The 17,607-nt window shown below is 38.6% G+C and overlaps 2 protein-coding genes across 7 annotated transcripts in view; one reads left to right on the top strand and one right to left on the bottom strand.

Moving 5' to 3' along the window:
• Nucleotides 1-17,607, bottom strand: part of LOC133544549 (dTDP-D-glucose 4,6-dehydratase-like) — a 26,628-nt gene extending 9,021 nt beyond the window's left edge. Inside the window, exons 1-9 of one of the 5 annotated variants that reach the window (XM_061890022.1) lie at nt 17,475-17,607; nt 12,668-12,721; nt 12,511-12,577; nt 12,334-12,402; nt 1,731-1,821; nt 1,493-1,641; nt 1,318-1,416; nt 1,182-1,241; nt 513-556 (exon numbers count right to left, since the gene is read on the bottom strand). In XM_061890022.1, coding sequence (XP_061746006.1) covers nt 513-556; nt 1,182-1,241; nt 1,318-1,416; nt 1,493-1,641; nt 1,731-1,821; nt 12,334-12,402; nt 12,511-12,577; nt 12,668-12,721; nt 17,475-17,509 — 668 coding nt within the window. In that variant the 5' untranslated portion in view covers nt 17,510-17,607. Of the gene's footprint in view, nt 1-512; nt 557-1,181; nt 1,242-1,317; nt 1,417-1,492; nt 1,642-1,730; nt 1,822-12,333; nt 12,403-12,510; nt 12,578-12,667; nt 12,722-15,715; nt 15,863-17,474 lie in introns of those variants that run through there. The other 4 variants (XM_061890018.1, XM_061890019.1, XM_061890020.1 and 1 more) reach the window with 4 other exon arrangements.
• LOC133544548 (integral membrane protein GPR180-like) overlaps nt 5,196-17,607 on the top strand; it is a 58,803-nt gene continuing 46,391 nt past the window's right edge. The window contains exon 1 of one of the 2 annotated variants that reach the window (XM_061890016.1): nt 5,196-5,406. Coding sequence is in view for 1 of the 2 variants with exons in the window: in XM_061890015.1 (XP_061745999.1) it covers nt 13,407-13,569 (163 nt within the window). In the remaining variant the exon portion in view is untranslated. Of the gene's footprint in view, nt 5,407-13,324; nt 13,570-17,607 lie in introns of those variants that run through there. The other variant, XM_061890015.1, reaches the window with a different exon arrangement.

Below are 17,607 nucleotides of genomic sequence, written 5' to 3'. Positions count from 1 at the left end.
CTATATAATCTCACTAAAACACTAGTAACACAATAGGCAGATAAGGGATTTTCCAGAATTATCCTAGTAAATGAGTCTAATACCATCTGAATCGCTCCCACCGACATCGCCTTTTTTTTCTTTCTTTTTTTTCCCTTTAGTCCTTCACTCTAACTTTCCTCATCCACGAATCTTTCATCCTCGCTCAAGTTAATGGAAAAATCGCCGTTTTCGCTGTCCGAATCGCTCTCGCTGCTGGTGGCCATGATTGTAAACAATGTGAGATTAAGAGGAGCTCCACACCTGTGACGCCACGCGCACATCGTCTGCTACTTCTGGTAAAGGCAAGGCTTTTTTATTAACGACCAAAAGTTGTGAACTTTATCGTCGATGTTTTCTACTAAATCCTTTCAGCAAAAATATGGCAATATCGCGAAATGATCAAGTATGACATATAGAATGGACCTGCTATCCCCGTTTGAATAAGAAAATCTCATTTCAGTAGGCCTTTAAAAAACAAACAAAAAACCTACCATTTCTTGTCGTTCACCAAAAGGGTGACAAACCTGGGAATGACCTGTAAAACAGGAGAAAATACAAGACTGACATATATATACATATTAAGGCCTGGGTTGGGTATGAAAAATTCCAAAATGCGCTGTTCACCTTGACATAAAAAACTCTGATACAAATCGCATACTGGCAAAAAATTTACAACTGACCTACCGTGTTAACAAGGCCATTGAGAATTGTATTAAGTGCCAAAAATATGACTAAAGTGGTGAAGCTGTATTTTCATTTGCACCTAACACCTTAATTATAAATACATTTACCATAATATGTACTATCATTAGTTTGAATTTATATTAGCACTTTAATTGTATGTAAACATATTTTTCACAAGTTTTTATGAGTCCCTTCTTTTGCAGTATGTTTGATTATTTATTTTTGTACTCCGCCTGACATAAGCCTTGATAATAATCTTTGCGATTAACACATGCTTTCATAAAATTTGACAAGGTATATCCTGTAAAATTGCGAGTAAGATAGACATAATTACTGAATATGATTAAAATCAAAAGTAAGATTACTAATCCAGTGTTAATAATTAAGTGGAAAAGTTGGGCCCAGAGGTCCAAAAGGTTACAAATCCCTGATGTACTGCCTGTTTTTTGTTTTATAGGAAAATGTCAAATGTTTACCTTCTCAAAGTATTGCCGTGGTCCATAGATGTTGTTGCTCCTGGTGATGATGACAGGAAACTGAAGAAAGCAAAGAAACTGCATTAAGAAGAGGCTTTTGTACTTTGACATGAAGGCTACTACCTCCTGTAAGTACCTTATATTTGTCCCAGTAGGATCGGACCAGGTAATCTGCAGCTGCCTTTGAGGCAGAATAAGGGTTGGAAGGACTCATTGGGCTGCTCTCATCAAATACCTGCATGACACAAACAGTTCACGCTCACTTCATAACCCAATTTGAAAAAAAAAAAGAAGCCTTAAACGTCACCAACCTCATTCTGACTTGATCCGTATACTTCATCGGTGCTGGCGTGGATGAAGCGCTGAAGCGTATGGCGGGCCGCATGAGCGGCAGCCAGCAAGACCCTGGTTCCAACGATGTTCACTCGGTGGAAGGAGGACGGGCATTGGAAGGATGTGTCTGGGGAGGGGGGGGCGTAAACGAGAGACAGTTGCACAAAATTGTTGCGGCTACCAAAGCATGTCAAGTCAAAGCTCCCTGATGCTCACCGACGTGCGTTTGGGCGGCCAAGTGAAAAACGACATCAATGTTTTCTGTGTTGAAGATGTGCTTCATCTGCTGGGCGTTACACAGATCCCCCTGTCACACAAACACATTAATCATTTTGTTATGCATTATACTTTTAAGTGGTAAATGTAACCTCTGAGATTTTAATATTGAACAAAATAACATTTATTTACAAATGAACACTCACTAAAGTAGTGTTTTTCAACCACTAGTGTGCCGTGAGATATTGTCTGGAGTGCCGTGGGAAATTATGCAACTTCACCTAATTGGTCCAAAAAATATTATTTGCAACTCAACAATTATAATTGAGAAATAATGTGCCGTTGTCTAGTGTCTGTGCTGTATAGAGATCGACAGGGTAACAATGTAACACTCCATATCAGTAGGTGGCAGCAGGTAGCATTGCTTTGTAGAATTCGGAACGCGTCAAGGATGGTTTGTCGTGATCCCAATATGCAGAGCACAGTGGGAGACGGCATGCAGATAAAAAGGTATCTATCGCATACTTGCCAACTCTCCCGGATTTTCCGGGAGACTCCCGAAATTCAGCGCCTCTCCCGAAAACCTCCCGTAAGAAATTTTCTCCCGAAAATCTCCCGAAATTCAGCCGTAGCTGGAGGCCACGCCCCCTCCAGGTACTTGCGGACCTGCGTGGGGACAGTCTGTTTTCACGTCCCTTTCCCACTATATAAACAGCTTGCCTGCCCAATCACGTTACAAAATCTACGGATTTGAATAAAAACTGCACACACAAGGAGACGAAGCCATGGCGATTCTATGTTGTCTGTTGCCATCTCCTGGTGAATGTTGGCTATAGCGTTATGGCCGGGGTTGCTTTTTGATTGGCCAACGATTTACGTGGTGTTGGGCAACTGACGGCAAGTGAGGGAGTCTGTTCTGAAGCCCAAAGTAAAGAGACATAACTTCATCACCTCGCCTGGTTATTGACTCCAACCCGATATATTACACCGTCGACGAGCAAAATTGGCAGAACAAAGGTTACTCAAATAGTGAAAGGTAAGTGTTGTTTTTTTTAGTAACCAGCAAGCACAGTACAGTTAGTAGAACAACCGTGTTTTTATTACTGTGTATTTGATAGGTGCCGTCTGAAATTCAACTTTTTTATTTATTTATATATATAACAAAATAAATATATATAGCTAGAATTCACTATAAGTCGAGTTGGTGAATTGTAGATGTGAATATATTCCTCCCCTCTTAACCACGCCCCCAACCACGCCTCCGCCTCACCCCCGACCACGCCCCACCTCCCGAAATGGGAGGTCTCGAGGTTGGCAAGTATGATCTACCGCTTAAACCAAAAATTAACAAAACGTTAAGGAAAAGACAATGAAGCATGGGGATGGCTATGCAAAACGAAAGTAAAACTGAACTGGCTACAAAGTAAACTAAAATAGAATGCTGGACGACAGCAAAGACTTAGTGTGTTTCCGTACATGACATGACAATAAACAATTTCCCCACAAAGTAGGAAAGCATCCGCACAACTGAAATAGTCTTGGTTTCCCATAGAAAGCAGGTCGTGCAATGGCACTCAAAAGACGGCATGAAGCTGCTACAGGAAAACACCACCAAAACAATAAAGGTCCCCAAGATAACAACACATGACAGGAACTAAAACACTACACACAGGAAAACAACAACATACTCTAAATAAAGCACGGCAACCTGTTGGAGTTTCATTTTTTAACGCTTTCTGCTGGTTGTGTGGCTCCGTATTTTTTTTATGAAAAAAATGTGCCTTGGCTCAAAAAAGGTTGAAAAACACTGCACTAAAGTACGAAAAATCTGTACTGTTGACTACAGGTATCAATTTGCATGTAAAAGTCCACATTTCAAATTGTTTTTGGAAATGTTTGACATTGTGTCATCCGGACCAAAGGGGAAGCGAACCATCCAGACTGTTATCGACGCAAAGTTAAAAAGTCAGCATCTGTGATGGTATGGGGGTGCATTAGTGCCCAAGGCATGGGTAACTTACACATCTGTGAAGGCACCATTGATGCTGAAAGGTACATACAGCTTTTGGAGCAACATATGCTGCCAACTAAGCGCTGTCTTTTTCATGGACGCCCCTGCTTATTTCAGCAAGACAATGCCAAACCACATTCAGCACGTGTTACAAAGTCAAAAAAGAGTCCGGGTAGTTTTCTGGCCCGTCTGCAGTCCAGACCTGTCTCCAAATGAAAATGTGTGGCGCATTATGAAGCGTAAAACACGACAGCGGAGACCCCGGACTGTTGAACGACTGAAGCTCTACATTAAACAAGAATGGGAAAGAATTCCACTTTCAAAGCTCCAACAATAGTTTCCTCAGTTCCCAAATATTTATTGAATAGAATATATCTTTATTGTCATTGTACATTGTACAACGAAATTGTATGCAAAACTAATTTAGTGCAAATTCATAACACATAAAAACATAAGAACATGGATAAATATATAAAAGTACATAAAATGAATAAAAATACCAAGCATACAGCTCACATGCACAGTCATTATTGTCATCTTGTGTTCAGCGACACTATTGCTCGCGGGTAAAAAGTGTTCTTAAATCGGTATTTTATTGTCCTGTATCTCCTGCCTGGGGGCATCAGTTCAAAAAGTTTATGTCCAGGGTGAGATGGGTCCTTTATGATTGAGTGTTGTTAAAAGACAAGGTGATGTAACACAGTGGTGAACATGCCCTTTCCCTACTACTTTGGCACATGTTGCAGCCATGAAATTCTAAGTTAATTATTATTTGCAAAAAAAAATAAAGCTTATGAGTTTGAACATCAAATATGTCTTTGTAGTACATTGAATATGGGTGGAAAAGGATTCCGTTTATATTTACATCTTTCCGAACTCATGGAAACGGGGTTTGTGTGTGTGTGTGTGTGTGTGTGTGTGTGTGTGTATATATATATATATATATATATATATATATATATATATACATATATATATATATATATATATATATATATATATATATATATATATATATGCAGTCAGGGAAGGCCCCACCTCACCTGCCATCATGGAAAGAAAATAAATGTAAAAAGAAAAAATATATATATTAAATTGTTATATGTATTCAGTGATTATACTATAAAATTTTTCCATTTAACTTCACCAGTTTTAGATTATTTTTTTTTCAAAATCGCTGAATTTTCACATTTGTGTTCAAATACCGTGCAGAGACTTGCGGGGAGTCACAGCCTGGTCACCATGGCAATGACTCGGCTAACTGCTGTGCAGTGCAGTGACACCGTATTGCTATATTATATAATTGTATTATACATTTCCATAGTTTAGTAAGCTGAGGTATATAATGTACAGTGTATTTTGTCAACAACTGTATGTGTGTAACGTATTTCTTGTGCTGGGCAATCATAAAACGCCTGCGAAGACGCACTGTGGGTGGCTCCTGTTCTCCGGCCTCCTGGCGGTAGAGGGCGCTGTGATCCTAGAGATCATTCTTGCACTACTCGGCTAGCCCTGGGGACATATGTTTTAAAGTTGTCGTTTGCCTGCATATCGTAAAAACAACCGTCCAACATTTTACAACTAATTGTAAACTTATAGGTGCCGACCATCAGGGCCGAGTTGCGACGAGAGAGTGTGTCGATGTTGAGATTTTACGCCGACTTGGTAAGTATATCTGTTTGCTAATAGTAGCTACTAGCCGTACCCATGTATGTTCTATGGGTGGTTAGCATCGGGTTTTAATCCAGTTTCCTCCGATATTTCTGATCCGATTGAATTTACATTTATGTCGAGTCTTTATTTTGGGTACATAAATATGGTGACTGAGTATTGTGGCGTTTAAAGGCCATCTGCATTTTTAATGCTACAGTAAAGACAATGAATGAACACTGTGGCTGTATGAACTGCGAATGCACATATGGACTGCGATCAGTCCATAATATCAAAACTTGAACTTTTGATATTACTTTTTATGAATTACCTGCACTAAACAAACATTGTTTGTTGAGATTCCTTTCTGTTTTTTTTCTTTTGTTTTGAATGGCCATTCCTATTCATGTCTGTCCACTAGTTGTTGCACTGTACATGTTTAAATAACACCAGTATAATTTAAAGTATTTAATTGTGTCTTTCCTACTCTCTCTGAGTCGTAATCTAGACTTCTGATTAGCCCAAATATTGAGAACTTCTACTACACTAGCTAAAGTACCTGCTACATGAAGTTAAAGTACCAATGATTGTCACACACGCACTAGGTGTGGTGAAATGTGTCCTCTGCATTTGACCCATCCCCTTGTTCACCCCCTGGGAGGTGAGGGGAGCAGTGAGCAGTAGCGGCCGGGAATCATTTTTGGTGATTTAACCCCCAATTCCAACCCTTGATGCTGAGTGCCAAGCAGGGAAGAATGCTGGTATGAGCTTTTGAACATAACCCGTTAACTGCTGCCAATCAAATGGTGAATAAGATACTCTGTAGGGTTCATATGTTTATAAATCTGACTGTGATGAAGTCAGTGCCTCACCAGCCATGAACCCCACCGCACGTCACTTATATATATATATATATATATATATATATATATATATATATATATATATATATATATATATATATATATATATATATATATACATATATATATAAAATACTAAGACTTGAAGCAAATACTATTTGAACCTTTGATGTGTTACTGCATTAACTGTAGTGTCATTATCATAAAGACGTATCCATCCATCCATCTTCTTCCGCTTATCCGAGGTCGGGTCGTGGGGGCAACAGCCTAAGCAGGGAAACCCGAACTTCCCTCTCCACAGCCACTTCGTCTAGCTCTTCCAGGGGGATCCCGAGGCGTTCCCAGGCCAGCCGGGAGACATAGTCTTCCCAACGTGTCCTGGGTCTTCCCCGTGGCCTCCTACCAGTTGGACGTGCCCTAAACACCTCCCTAGGGAGGCATTCGGGTGGCGTCCTGACCAGATGCCCGAACCACCTCATCTGGCTCCTCTCGATGTGAAGGAGCAGCGGCTTTACTTTGAGTTCCTCCCGGATGGCAGAGCTTCTCACCCTATCTCTAAGGGAGAGCCCCGCCACACGGCGGAGGAAACTCATTTCGGCCGCTTGTACCCGTGATCTTATCCTTTCGGTCATGACCCAAGGCTCATGATGGGAACGTAGATCGACCGGTTAATTGAGAGCTTTGCCTTCCGGCTCAGCTCCTTCTTCACCACAACGGATCGGTACAACGTCCGCATTACTGAAGATGCCGCACCGATCCGCCTGTCGATCTCACGATCCACTCTTCCCTCACTCGTGAACAAGACTCCTAGGTACTTGAACTCCTCCACTTGGGGCAAGGTCTCCTCCCCATCACGGAGATGGCATTCCACCCTTTTCCGGGCGAGAACCATGGACTCGGACTTGGAGGTGCTGATTCTCATTCCGGTCGCTTCACACTCGGCTACGAAACCGATCCAGTGAGTCATCATAAAGATGTACTAATACTTAATTCAGGTGCCCTTGAGGACACGCCTTGATCTTGCGTGCCGCTGTGTAATAATGTGAGGTGTTGGTTGATGCATGTCTTTAAAAGGGTGTAGTCGCAAAAAAATACACCTATTAATTGGCGGCACTACAAAGTATTGACGATGTGACGAATACAACAAAACATTTACCAGCTGAGAAGGCTTCACCTATGAATAGGTTTCTGCTGGGTGTCGGCCTATGCTGGATTAGAGGGGAACGTGGAAGTAATTAAGAACAGGACAGAAATAACAGTTTTAAAAAATGATAAAGCAAACTTTATGAGCGATATCCTCACTGAATGACGACGTGTACTCGACCTAGGACCAACTGGCCTCAGTGATGAAACAAACACGCTCGCATAAATATTGCGCTTGCAGAACACTTATAGTTGAACTTTTATTTTTATATACATTACACTTTAGTTATCTGCTGCCCTGACAAGAGCCTGATCCGTGCGTGTTGGTTACCGTAATGAAACAGGCGAGTGAAAACTGGCGTGTTACATCACTAGTTACCCTTTTCTCTTAAAGGGGAACTGCACTTTTTAAAATTATTTTGCCAATCATACACAGCCAAAATGTGAGACAAGAGCATATATATACATCTGTCTTTTTGAATGCATTCTAATTTTCAAATAAACACTGGCAAAAGTCAGGTAACAACGGAGCTAATCTAATTGGAGTCGCTCTATTCCACTCTAAAAAAACATTTTATATACAGTCGTGGTACACTTGTAAAGAACATAATGTCACGGCTGTCTTGAGTTTCCAATAATTTTTGTTTCGTCTGACATCACATGGACAAATATAGGACCTTCTGGAGGAAAGTTCTGTGGTCAGATTAAACTAAAATGGAGCTGTTTGGCCACAATACCCAGCAATACGTTTGGAGAAGAAAAAGGTGAGCCCTTTAATCCCGGGAACATTATGCCTACCGTCAAGCATGGTGGTGGTAGTATTATGCTCTGTGCCTTTTAGCTGCCAATGGAACTGGTGCTTTACAGAGAGTAAAAAGAGGATTACCTCCAAATTCTTCAGGACAACCTAAAATCATCAGCACGGAGGTTGGGTCTTGGGCGTAGTTGGGTGTTCCAAAAAGACAATGACCCCAAACACACGCAGTGCCAGATCATGCTGGAAAATTAAATCATCATCTCCATAGAGCTTTACAACAGATGTACGCATGTACACAGCTGCATTGACTCTGGACTTGATGAAACACAGTGAACCAAAACCAGCAGCTGACATCGCTCCCCAAACCACTGCTGACTGAGGGAACTTCCGTTGTCTAGAGTTCAGGAGTGGCCTGACCATGGGAATACGGCTATTGAAGCTGTTTCTGTTGAAAAGCTCTATGGAGATGAAGATTTAATTTTCCAGCATGATCTGGCACCTGTCCACAGTGCCAAAACCACCAGTAACTGGTGTACTGACCATGGCATTACTGTCCTCCGTTGGCCTGCCAACTCCCCTAACCTGAACCTCATGCAATATTATCACCCCAAAAATTTTTAAGTAGAATGTTTGAGATTATGTAATAACTGGTGCCGGAAAAAGGTCAACAACTAATAACACCATTGATTTTAAGTCACTATTATTTTTTGTGCGATGACATTTAAAAACAAAACACACTGATCCAAAGGGGTCCTACTCATTAAAGTGTTAAAAAATAAATTATAATTTTTTTTTTACTGTTTACTTTTAACACAATGGTCTCGAGATCAACTACAGATCTATCCGTCAACTATGCGTTTTTTTTTTGTTTATGTTTTTTGTTTGTTCGTTTTAGGTCATTCTTGGGGAAAAAAAACAGCTCAGTTTTTTATATGGCAAACACAAAATATCCAACAGTTGCCCCAAAAAAAATTTCAAAGCGGAATATTTGATGTGACGTAATTGGAGCCTTGAATTGGTCAATAATTCATAATTGATTTTGATTCACTATTTTTTTTTTTTTTTTAAAGAAAGAAACAGCCTGCATGGCAGCTTTGTGTTATTAGAGTAAACATTGCAACATGTTTTGTTACATTTCACCTGTTTGCTCTTTTATACCACTTTTTATGTTTTTAATTTTTTTCCATAGTATTTTTAAAATGTGCCGTGGGGCCGTTAAAAAATTACCTACAGGCCGCAAATGGCCCCCGGGCCGCACTTTGGACACCCCTGCTGTAGTGTGTGTTGCTTGGAAACAGAGAAAAAAATGTAAAATTGGATGAAAAAGGCAGCATACTTAAGTTAGCAAGCTAGTATGCTATCGTTTGCATGCTAAAAGTTAAGAAGTGTCACAAGCCAAGTTATATGACAGTGTAATTAGATAAAACAGTGTAAAATTCGCAAAAAAAACGTTAGCACTTTATTGTTAGCGTGCCAGCATGCTAAAGTTAGCACAATAACATTTAACAGCTGTTACATACCAAGTTATGACTCTGGGGTAAACTATTGCAAAACTAGCTCAAAAAGTTAGTATGCTAGCAAGCTAACGTGAGGGTGATAATAGTTTAGCTTGTGTCACATACCAAGTTATAGGACTCTAAAGGCCTACTGAAATGAGATTTTCTTATTTAAACGGGGATAACAGGTCCATTCTATTTGTCATACGTGATCATTTCGCGATATTGCCATATTTTTGCTGAAAGGATTTAGTAGAGAACATCGACGATAAAGTTTGCAACTTTTGGTCGCTAATAAAAATTACAATTTCCCCATTAATTTGAGCAAGGATGAAAGATTCGTGGATGAGGATATTGAGAGTGAAGGACTAGGAAAAAAAAAAACTAGACTGCAGAGAGATTCAGATGTTATTAGACAAATTTACTAGGATAATTCTGGAAAATCCCTTATCTGCTTATTGTGTTACTAGTGTTTTAGTGAAAGTTGGAGGGGTGTGGTGACCGCCAGTGTCTCTGAGGGAAGCCACGTTTCTCGACGAGGCGAAGCGAAGGCAGCCGTTGGGGCCGGGCTGAAGCATCCCACGTTCGAGGGCGGCCGGTCGGAGGAGTCAAGAGAGTCCGCAGCTGCCTCTTTGACAGGTGCACGAGGAACAACGCAAGCTCTCCGCTCATGTCTACGGTAAGAGCCGACTTATCACCACCATTTTCTCACCGAAACCTGCCGGTTGACATGTGGTAGGGAACCATGTTCGCTTGACATCTCTGTTCCATAGTAAAACTTCACAGTCATCTTTCAGGAATGTAAACAAGGAAACACCAGCTGTGTTTGTGTTGCTAAAGGCGGCCGCAATACACCGCTTTTCACCTACATCTTTCTTCTTTGACGTCTCCATTATTAATTGAACAAATTGCAAAAGATTCAGTAACACAGATGTCCAGAATACTGTGTAATCATGCGATTCAAGCAGACGACTTATAGCTACAATCCGTGACGTCACGGGCACGCGTCATCATACCACGACGTTTTCAACAGGATACTTTGCGCGAAATTTAAAATTGCAATTTAGTAAACTAAACTGGCCGTATTGGCATGTGCTGCAATGTTAATATTTCATCATTGATATATAAACTATCAGACTGCGTGGTCGGTAGTAGTGGGTTTCAGTAGGCCTTTAACACGCTAATAGTTAACAACTGTCACATGCCAAGTTATAAGACTGTAGTGTTGCCAAAATTAGTAATGTATAATCTGTAATTAGACAAAAAAAGCTAACATTTGCAAAAAAAAGTTAGCACTTTATTGTTAGCGTGCCAGCATGCTAAAGTTAGCACACTAACAGTTAACAGCTGTTACATACCAAGTTATATGACTCCAGGTGGCAAAATTAGCTCATAAAGCCAGGACTGTGATGTTAGCATGCTAGCATGCTAATGTAAACATGCATACAGTTTGCATGTTAAAAACACCAACTTATATTACTAGCAATTAAAGGCCTACTGAAACCCACTACTACCGACCACGCAGTCTGATAGTTTATATATCAATGATGAAATCTTAATATTGCAACACATGCCAATACGGCCGGTTTAGTATACTAAATTACATTTTTTAAATTTCGCGCGAAGTATCCTGTTGAAAACGTTGCGGTATAATGATGCGTGCGCGTGATGTCACGGATTGTAGCGAACATTTTGAGCCAGCACCGATCCCACCTATAAGTCGTCTGCTTTAATTGCATAATACACAGTATTCTGGACATCTGTGTTGCTGAATCCTTTGCAATTGGTTCAATTAATAATGGAGACGTCAAAGAAGAAAGATGTAGTTGGGAAGCGGTGTATTGAGGCTGCCTTTTAGCAACACAAACACAGCCGGTGTTTCTTTGTTTACATTCGCGAAAGCTGATGGTGAAGCTTTACTATGGAACAGAGCGGTGAAGCGAACAGGGTTCCCTACCACATGTCAACCGGCAGGTTTCGGTGAGAAAATGGTGGCAATAAGACGGCTCTTACCGTGGACATGAGCGGAGAGTTTGCGTCGTTCTTCCTGCAGCTGCGGACTCTTTTGCCTCCTCCCAACGGCCGCCCCCGACCGTCAGATGCTTACACTGTGGAAGAGGGGGAAACATGGCTTCCCACGGAGACACTGGCGGTCACCACACCCGTACGACCATATAATCTCACTAAAACACCAGTAACACAATAAGCAGATAAGGGATTTTCCAGAATTATCCTAGTAAATCTGTCGAATAACATCTGAATTGCTCCCACTGCCCTCCTCTTTTTTTTTTAATCTTTTTTTTTTGTTTCTAGTCCTTCACTCTCACTATCCTCATCCACAAATCGTTCATCCTCGCTCAAATTAATGGGGAAATTGTCGCTTTGATTGTAAACAATGTGAGGATGTGAGGAGCTCCACAACCCGTGACGTAACGCGCACATCGTCTGCTACTTCCGGTAAAGGCAAGGCTATTTTATTAGCGACCAAAAGTTGCGAACTTTATCGCTGATGTTCTCTACTAAATCCTTTCAGCAAAAATATGGCAATAATCGCGAAATGATCAAGTATGACACATAGAATTGACCTGCTATCCCCGTTTGAATTAAAAAAAAATCAAATTTCAGTATGCCTTTAAGGCTTTTAGCTCATATGCCAGCACTGCTCTGATGCCCAAGGTATTACCTTGATAAAAGTGTAGTTGGCTCTGTTTTCAATGCTCTCCAGACTCCTGGGGCTGCAGCAGTAGTCCAACTGGGGGGAAAAATAATACTATTCAATACTCTTGAAGCAATTAAAGCTAAATTGGATACAGCTGTTGTGACAGTATCACAGTTACTTTATTTTATTATGAAAACGTACAATGTCAAAGTTAATAATTCTCCAGTCGGGGTGCCTTTCGACCAGTGCACACACAAGGTGGGAGCCACTGTTGGGACAGGAGAACATAACAGTGTTTAAGTAAAAGGAAGATACGACATTTTGTCATTATTTAGAGCTTTATACGAGGTGAACTCACATGAATCCTGATCCTCCAGTCACCAAAACTGTTCTGTCGAAATCCATCACTCTACTGGGGCACATTTTAATTAAAACCATGGTTTTCAGATCCCCGCGACCCCGAAAGGGACAAGCGGTAGGAAAAAAAATGGATGGATGGTTTTCAGAGGTTTAAAGCGATGTCTGTTTTTAACTTTTTGGTCCTGTCGCAATTTTTGGTGTTTACCAGAATGAATGCTTTGTGGCCGGTGCGACAGTAGCTGATGGTTTACGGTAGTGTTGACACGTATAAAATAGGTGGGACATATATTGAGCAAATAGGCCGTTCGTCACTCTGATTGGCTGACAAATTGTGGCAATGACGTCAATGTATTTTGATTGTGTGCATTCTACGTCGATCAAGTTGACCACGGCGCCTATTGGGCCAAGTAACTAAACAAAGCTCTCTTGTTTAACGAGGAAGAAACGTGGCTTCCGGAAATATCTGCCAACATAAAAGCCCGAAAGCCAATTGACAATGTTTGATGTTACCTACCAGTCGGTTAACACTGCATTCATGTTTATGCATTTGCTTTAATGATAATTCAATCAAATTGTGTTGTGTTACTAAATCCCCAATTAAACAATTTTGAGTGTTTTTTGTCATAATCTGTTAACTTCCGCTTTATTTCCCTCCTGCTTGTGTAACTTTACGCAGAAGGGCTTTCTCCTGGTTTCGTGGCTCGTTGAAGTGATGAGCTAACATATATGAACTTAAAATGCCAAGATTAGTGTGTTTAAAAATGTCGTATTTACTGTCCGCTCTTATGGCTACAGCACTCATCACTTCGCAGGCCTTCGGGAAAACTGTAACTGGACTTTTTAGGAGCGAAGTAGCGAGACTGCAGAAAGGCCAATTCATCACTAATTTCATGTATCAAGGTACTGTAGTTCCGTCTTTATATTTTTGTCATTCATTGAAGTCATCCTATGTCATTATTTTGCCTTCACTGTATGTGTTGATGTCATGCAACCTGCAACTGTGGAGCTTAATTTATTACAAAAGCTTTTTTTGACACTGAATTAAGGTAACTGATTTTTTTTCATTAGAATTTCCTTTTTTTTTTTTTTCAAATTATGCTGACAATTTCATTGAAAACTAAAATCAGGGTTTTAAAATAATAGCAAAAAAAACTTGGTGTTAAAAAATGCAATGTAAAAAATCAGTGTAAAAAAAATCAATTGCAAAAAATTCAGTGCTGAAAAAAAATTTTGCTTCAAAAAGCAAGACTCACTCCCCTTATAGACTGAAGTAATCGTCAGAACCAGCCAAGTAAGGTGTCAAGTTTGACACAGGTGTCGCAAAACAGCGTAAAAAATAGTTAATTGGGCTACCTGGGTGTAAAACAACATAATTAACATTTCAACGCAGCTCGCTGGATATTTTCAATCTATAGAAATACTTTTTTTTGCTTTCTCTTTAGTTTTTTTTTTTCCGTGTAAAACTGAAATACACACAACAACACAAAGCTATGTTATTCAAACGTACGTTTTCATTGAGGGCCGCATCGCAGTTATGATTGCCCTGAGAGGGGAATAAGAAATATATGAATATTTGTGTGTTTTATATATATATATATATATATATATATATATATATATATATATATATATATAATGTCTTATTTGGATTATCCAGAAAATACTGCTCAATACCGTGGTAGAGCGCAATATGTGTATGTGCGGGAAAAATCACAAGACTACTTCATCTTTACAAAACTGTTTCATGAGGGGTTCCCTCAATCGTCAGGAGATTTTAAAATAGGCAGCGGCGGCGGCGATGTCCAAGAAGAACGCGGAGTTGGAATAGAATTACAACACTTTATGTACACATTTATATAATATTTACATATTTATATAATATGTAACTTCAAGCTCCATTCACAGACAGAGTCCCATTGCTTTTATGAACGGTCGAGCGAGTCAAAAGCCGAAAAAAAATAAAATAATTAAAACATTTTATTTTATTTTATTTTATTATTTTATTTTATTTATTTATTTATTTATTTTTTATTTGTGACGGCCGTAATTATTTCGTGGCGGACCGCCACAAATAAATGAATGTGTGGGAAACCCTGAACGATTAATTTTTTTACATGAGCTGCAAAAAAAAAAAAATCTTTAAATTCTACCAAAAAACTAGCAGCTCAGTCACCAGAATTGTAATGTAAAAGTAGTGTTTTTGTCTTTTTTTTACAGCATGTAAAAAACTGCAATAAACGCCAAAGCAATACCACTGTTTTTAATGGTAAAATTCAAGCAACTGAGCTGGCAGGGTTTTTTTGGGTTGTTTTTTTTGTTTGTTTTTTTTTACCATAAAATCTTGTTTTAATCTTTTTTTTGTTTTTTAATGTTTTAGTGTATTACTGCATATGAAACAAAAAACAGTACCAAAGTTGATTTTACGGTGAAAAACTCAGTCGGCGGAATTTAACCATAAAATACATTGTCAATTTTACAGTCTACAATTTGATTGATTCAAAATAAATAAATAAATATTTGTTTTGAAATTATAAGTCAAGCAGACATTCAATTACATTATTTATTTATTTTTTTAAACAAATAAAAACATTTTTGGGGAAGACGTGATAATAATATTTTGATGATATTGCAATTTAAAAGATATCCAATTGCATGAGATACATGATTTTTAATGTCAAAAAGGAAAGAACAAATATATTTAGTAAGAAGAGATTTAGTATTTTATTGATGCATATTATTTCCAGGCTTTTGCGGGCCACAAAAAATAATGTGGCGTGCCAGATTATGAGTTAGACATCAGTGCTGTAATGTAATCCAAAATATTTTGGAACGTAAATATTAGCTTTACACAAATATTTAAATATTAGCATAAATTACAAATGCTTCTGGTTGTTCAAATTATTTAGGTCTTGGTAATAAATGCCACTAAGTCATCAAAACATTCATTAAAACTAGAAAAGTAAAAAAGTGCATAAAAATCATAATTCAACATAACATACTGTCGAACTAAGATTTTTTTAGGATGGAAAGTTGATTAATCACTTACAGATTTATCTTTTCCAAGGCTTGTAGGAACAAACACAACTTTTCTGCTTTTCGTCCGTACCAACTCTAACTTCTTTTTTTCACCATTTACTGATTTTAACTGGCTAACGGAGCTAATTGTTACTTTGTATAACTGGGCGGGCTCGAGTTCAGAAAAAAATAGTTTGAGCTTTCACACGTCAGTGACACTGCTTTTGTCTTAATTTTCGACCACAGAGGTTCCACCCAAATATTAACACTGCATTAGAAATCCTACTCTTAATTTGACTTATATTCAATAATTATATCTAACCTATGTACAGTTTAACAGGATATGAAAACTTGTGTTTATTACAAAGATTATTATCAAGGCTTAGGTCAGACTGATTACGAAAATAAATACTTATCAAATATACTACAAAAGAAGGGACTCGAAAAAGTGTTTAAAAAAAGTGTACATATAACTTTGCAGTGCTAAGATAAAATGGTTTGTAAATATCCATCCAACAATTTTCTACCGCGTGTCCCTCTTGAGGTCGCGGGGGTTGCTGGAGCCTATCGCAGCTGCATTCAGGCAGATGGTCAGGTACACATATTCACTCACATTCACACACGAGAGCCAATTTAGTGTTGCCAATCGGCCTATCCCCATGTGCATGCCACACAGAAAGACTCTGAGCCCGGGAAACGAACCCAGGACCTTCTTATTGTGAGGCACACATACTAACCCTTTCTGCCGTGCTGCCTGAATTCTAACTAAAAGGATAATATATAATAATAATAATAATATGTTTCCAAAAATAAACCGTTAGTAAAATTAAAGTGCAAATGAAAATACAGTTTAACTTCTTTAGTCATAATTTTTGTGCTTAAAAAACTTCTAAGATTTAAACTCTAGACTTCTTGTCTGTTTAAGATTGTCATTTTTGCCACAAGTGGTAGAAAAGTGTATTACAACTGACTACCGCTTCGGACCACAGTTGAGATACAGATATTGTTTGGCGGCCCTTTGCACCCTTGGCAAAGAGGTTGCGGAGGTTCGTTTTAAACGTTAACATTTGAGTCTCATTGTGTGAAGTTTTAAGTGCTTGTGGTTTTACGTCAAGAGACGATAGTTATGTATTTGTGATGTGTTTTTTTTTTTGTCTCAAGGTACAAAGAAGTTAAAAAAAAATGTGAGAAAAACAAGTTGTACCTCGCCTTGTTTTTATTGAATACTTAGGCGTACTACGCTACTGTGTTTTAATGTTGGTCATTATGGTGGTATTGGAGAACACGGTTTTTTATGACGTTGTATTTGATGAATTAAATTTGAGAACAATTGCTTTTTTATGCTGATTTTTTAATAGTCCTTGGCTGTCTCCTATTGTAAGGACTGAAACTTTCATGCTAAGTATATAGAAACTCTGTCGCAACGCCGATAAAAGATGTCGACCTGACGTTGGCTCGTCAACTATGTGTAATATACTTTGATTTTCTTAGCGTTTTCTTTAGTTTTTTCATGTAAAACTAAAATGCACACGGTAACATACAAACATATTGTAATGTCGTCCAAATTACTTTAGAATGTCAATATTAGCTTTACACAAATATGCAAATATTAGAATAAATTACAAATAGGGGGTTCAAATTATTTCGATGTTGGAAATAAATGCTACTCTGTCATCAAAACACTCATGGAAACTACAAAAATAAAAAAGTGTATACAAATCATAATTTCATTACATATCATACTGTCAAATTAATCAACTTTCCATCCTAAAAAAATCTTAAACACTTACAGATTTATCTGTTCCAAGGCTTGTCTGATTTTCATCCGTACCAACTCTGACTTTATGAAATAAGAGATAAAATTCAAAAAACAGTTCTTAATTACAACTGTGCCCGATGTTTAGAGACTCATTAAAGTAATTT

Source organism: Nerophis ophidion, linkage group LG27, assembly GCF_033978795.1.
Source record: "Nerophis ophidion isolate RoL-2023_Sa linkage group LG27, RoL_Noph_v1.0, whole genome shotgun sequence".
NCBI lineage: Eukaryota > Metazoa > Chordata > Actinopteri > Syngnathiformes > Syngnathidae > Nerophis > Nerophis ophidion.
Note: the sequence above shows the minus strand (reverse complement) of the source record. Positions and strands in the feature narration are given on the sequence as shown.